The following is a 4,351-nucleotide window of genomic DNA, read 5'->3' on the forward strand; positions in this document are numbered from 1 at the left end:
CCATTCTAAAATTGATATGAAACCACAAAAGACTGCAGATAGTCAAAGCAATCTTGAGAAAAAGAAAAGAAAAAAAAAAGCTGGAGTCATCACATATCCTGATTTCAAAAAACATTACAAACCTATAGTAATTAAAACAGTATTGTACTAGCATAAAGATAGATCTGCAGATGAATGGAACAGAATAGAGTCTAATAATAAAACCAGGTATATATGTATATATAGTCAACTGATCTTTGACAAGGGTGCCAAGCATACACAATGGGGAACAGACTCTTCAATAAACAGTGTTGATAAAACTGTATGTTCAGATGAAAAAGAAAAAAAAAAAGAAATTGAGCTTAACTCAAAAATGGATTAAAGACTTAAATCTAAGACCTGAAAGTAAGTCTCCAGAGGGAGATGCAGGGGAAAAGCTTCCAGACATCAGTCTTCACTATGATTTCTTGGCTATGACACCAACAGCACAGGCAACAAAAGCAAATAGAGACAAGTGGGACTAAATTAGATTTAAAATCCTCTGCGTCATGAACATTCAACAGAGTGAAAAGGCAACCTACGGAGTGAGAGAAAATATTTTCACACCAGGTATCTGAGAAGAGGTTAGAGACATGTACAGGGTTCCAGTCTGTAATCCCCTGAGACATTTCCTATGTTCTCTTTCTTCTCACTTTTCTCAGGGCCCCCCTTTGCAGAACGCCCCATCGATTCGCTCAGGGAAAGCCCTCAGTTCGGTTCATTCAGACTTGACTAACTTTGCAGGTTGCCTCTCTCTCTAAAGTCCATCATTTGTAGGTTGACTTGATCTTCCTCCCTTAGACCTTTCCTTCTGCCTCCAGGCCCTGAGTCCTCTTTGGTCTCATTCTTCTCAATTTCTGATCTTCTCTACCACCTCAATATAGACAGGGATCCGATGTTAGATCATTGCTCCCCACCATGTGACACAAGAGAAGTCAGCCCTTTGCTGACAGTGTTCTCAGCAACCACTCTCCACTCCGCTCCCTCCCACCCACAAAGTCACCCAGGGCCTCTCCTGTGAGACAAATCCCACCCATTTCATGGGTCAGCCCCACATCAGGAATATCTCCTGGTGCTGGGATGCTGGACCTTCAGGAGCTGCAGGAGGCAGGCCCCCTGAGCAGCCTTGGGAGGAGCAGTCAAATAAGTGAGAGGCAGGTGGAGGGAACAGGCTTTATTTTTCTACCTGGTTAGACACAGTGATAACACTGAGAGGCAGACACAGGTGATAACACTGAGAGGAGGGGCTGCCCAGAAACTTGGAAAATACATGCCGAGCACCTTCTGGGGGGGTGCTCACCCCTCCCCCAAGAACATTTCAGCAAACCAGCCTGGGAATATTAGAATGGGGTGTCTGGGAGAGGCTGGGTCCAGTTGGGGCTTCTCCTCTGGCTTCTTGTCTCCTCTAGAGTCGCTGGTCTCAGCAGCAGATCCAGGTCAGCAGCAGCCCCCAGAGCTGTGGCCACAGCCCGAGCCCCCAGAATGCTGACCACTGCCAGTGTCACAGGAGTCGGAGCTCTGGCGCCTGCATCGGTGGGACCTGCGGTGGTGCCTGAGGTGGCTCAGGCAGCAGCCACCCTCAGAGGAGCTGGGGCCACAGCCGCCCCCAGAGCTCAGAGCACAGCCAGAGGGGGCTGGGGGCAAACACTGTGCTGGGCTCTTTGGGGGGCACTTCGGGGAGGGGCACTTGGGGGTGCACTTGGGAGGGGGCTGGCACTGCTGCTGGTTCTGCTGGCAGGACATCTCGGCAGGAATTTGACCTTGAACAAATAAAGGACATGTTGAGCTCAGAAGCTCCAGAAGTTTCAATGTCTCCTCCCCACAGCTTTTGTCAAACACTCGTCCTCCTTGATGACCAAGCTGCCTGCTAAGCCAAGCTCTGAGGGAAAGACATGGGAACACGGAGGGGCCACATGCATTTGGATAAAGCACCTTCAAGGATGCCAGATGGACCCCTGTGCATCCCTGACAGCATACTCAGCAGGGATGGGAAGGAGTCCTCAGGACCTTGGCTTTTGGGGTTCACAGCCCCCTGATAGGTGCCCGAGTGGCTCCTTCCTCACCATCCCCATCCCCCACTGCTGCCCCCTGTGGGCCTCTTCCCCCTGGTTCCATTCAGATCTGAGCCCCTCTTCCTACACTCCCAGCTGAGGCCTGTCCCCTTCCAGACACTCACCGGATGCAGAGGAGGCAGGAGAAGTCTGTTCCTGGGGAGGCTGTGGATGGGGAGCCCAGGGCAGGAGCCCTTTTATCCTGTGCTGGGTTGTGAGGCAGGGCCCGAGCATGCTGCTGCTTTCACAAGCAGGGGGAGGTGACAGCCGGGTGCACCTCCAGGACTAGGCTTCCAGCCTTTCCCCTGAGCACTTGCATAACGTCCAACTCATGAGGTTCAACCAGGAAGCAGGATGACTGGCCACATAACTCCCGCCGGGGCTTCCTGGGAGCCTGGCACTCCCCTTCCTTCCTTTCTTCCTGCCTTCTCCCAGCTGCCATGCCTTGGTTCAGCCTGTCTCAGGTACTGTCCTGGGAGCAAGGATGGCTATGAAAACATTCTGTCCTTCCATTCTACCGAGAGACTCACATGAGCAATTAATAAATTACAAAACAATTCCAAGTGATACATGTAATTTAATGTGCACAGTCTCCAGGCTGTCCTAGTGACCATGACCTTCAGGTATAAGCGACTACTTCCCCCTGAGCTCCTGGCAATGAGATGTGGGCGAGGTACAGGACTGGTGTAGGGCCCTGTCTTGCGGAGTGAGCCCTCGGATGACCTCCAGGCACCCGGGGAGCAGCATGGAGTTTCAGGCATGAAGGGAGCAGACCCAGCTAGGTGCTCATAGACAAATAAGGACATTGACCAGAGTTAAAAATGTGTATTTCTTTCTTACTGAATTTACCTAAGCTCAAAACTATTTGCACATTGGAATCTATCATACTATCTAGCTATACTAAAAAAAATATAATAGGACTATGAACTTTAATAAACCATATGCAATTTACATAAATTTTGCTGTTGTAATAATATCATATCATGGATTTATATTTTCTTATAAAGAAAAACGTTCATGACCGTTTGTTAACTGGTAAAAAGCAGGTGATAAAGCAGCACACATAGTTAATTAAATGACTTTGAATGGGTTCTTTTTTATAGGATATGTGTTTTACTCTTTAATGACCATTCAAACCTATAGGACTAGCTTCCTACCTTGAGACAATTTTGTTTTTCTCACTTCACTCTAAAACTCAACCACACTGAAGCAGTGACCCCATGAGTTATTTTAAGGGCCCTGGCTGGTGTGGCTCAGTTAGTTAGGCATCGTCCAGTGCACTGAAATGTTGCCAGTCCAATTCCCAGTCAGGACATATGCCTGGATTGTGGGTTTTATCCCTGGTAGGGGGCATACAGGAAGCAGCTGATTGAAATCTCATTCTCACATTGATATTTCAATAGTCCTTTCTCTCTTTCTCTCTCTCTCCCTCTCCCTTCTTCTCTCTCTAAAAATCAATAAAAACATATATAAAAAAGAAAGAAATGGTGCTGAAACAATTGGATATCTTTACGTGTAAAAATGATTTGTACCTGATACTACATGTAAATATTAACTCAATATACAGGGTGTCCCAAAAAAATGTATACACTCCAAGTCTGTAGCTTCTGTTACATTTTGAAAATGAAATGTATTTTAATAAAAACTGCTTTTATAATTATTCAAAAGTGTGTATACATTTTTTGGATACCCTGTATATGGTTCAAAATGTAAAACATAAACCTTCTAGAGTAAAACAAGAAAAAAATCTTTGTGACTTTGGGGTATGCCAAAAATTTTAGATATGACAGAAAAGGGGGCATTTCAAAAAAGATCTTGATAAATTGGACTTCATCAAAATTTAAAATTTCTACTTTTTAAAAGACACTGTTAAGAAAATGCCAAGAAAAGTCACAGACTTGGAGAAAATATTTGAAAAATACTTATCTGATTAATTATGTATGTCCATAATATATAAAAGTTCCAAAAATCAATCATAAGGAAATGACAAACATTAAAAATGGACAAAATATGCGGACAGACATTTCAACAAAGATATATGGGTGGCAAAGAAGCCCATAAAAAGACACCATCATTAGTCATTAGGATAATACAAATTGAGAACAAAATGAGGTACCACTTTACACACATTAGAATGGCTAAAATAAATAATAACAATAGTAATAACTGGCAATACCAAGTACAACCAAGGTTGTGGAGAAACTAGGTCTTCAATGAGAGCTGGCAGGAAAGCAAAATTGTACAACCACTTTGGAAAACAGTCTGTCAGTTTCTTTAAAAAT

The 4,351-nt window shown here is 44.9% G+C and overlaps 1 protein-coding gene across 1 annotated transcript; it reads right to left on the reverse strand.

Moving 5' to 3' along the window:
• Positions 1-1,177: 1,177 nt before the first annotated feature.
• On the reverse strand, positions 1,178-2,252 carry LOC103291254 (late cornified envelope protein 3D-like). Its single transcript, XM_008147251.3, has 2 exons — positions 2,195-2,252; positions 1,178-1,778 (listed from the first exon to the last, which is right to left on the reverse strand). The coding sequence occupies exon 2, from the start codon at positions 1,759-1,761 to the stop codon at positions 1,456-1,458; it is 306 nt and encodes a 101-aa protein (XP_008145473.1). The 5' UTR covers positions 1,762-1,778; positions 2,195-2,252; the 3' UTR covers positions 1,178-1,455.
• Positions 2,253-4,351: the final 2,099 nt, after the last annotated feature.

This window comes from Eptesicus fuscus, chromosome 22 (genome assembly GCF_027574615.1).
Source record: "Eptesicus fuscus isolate TK198812 chromosome 22, DD_ASM_mEF_20220401, whole genome shotgun sequence".
In the NCBI taxonomy this organism is placed as follows: domain Eukaryota; kingdom Metazoa; phylum Chordata; class Mammalia; order Chiroptera; family Vespertilionidae; genus Eptesicus; species Eptesicus fuscus.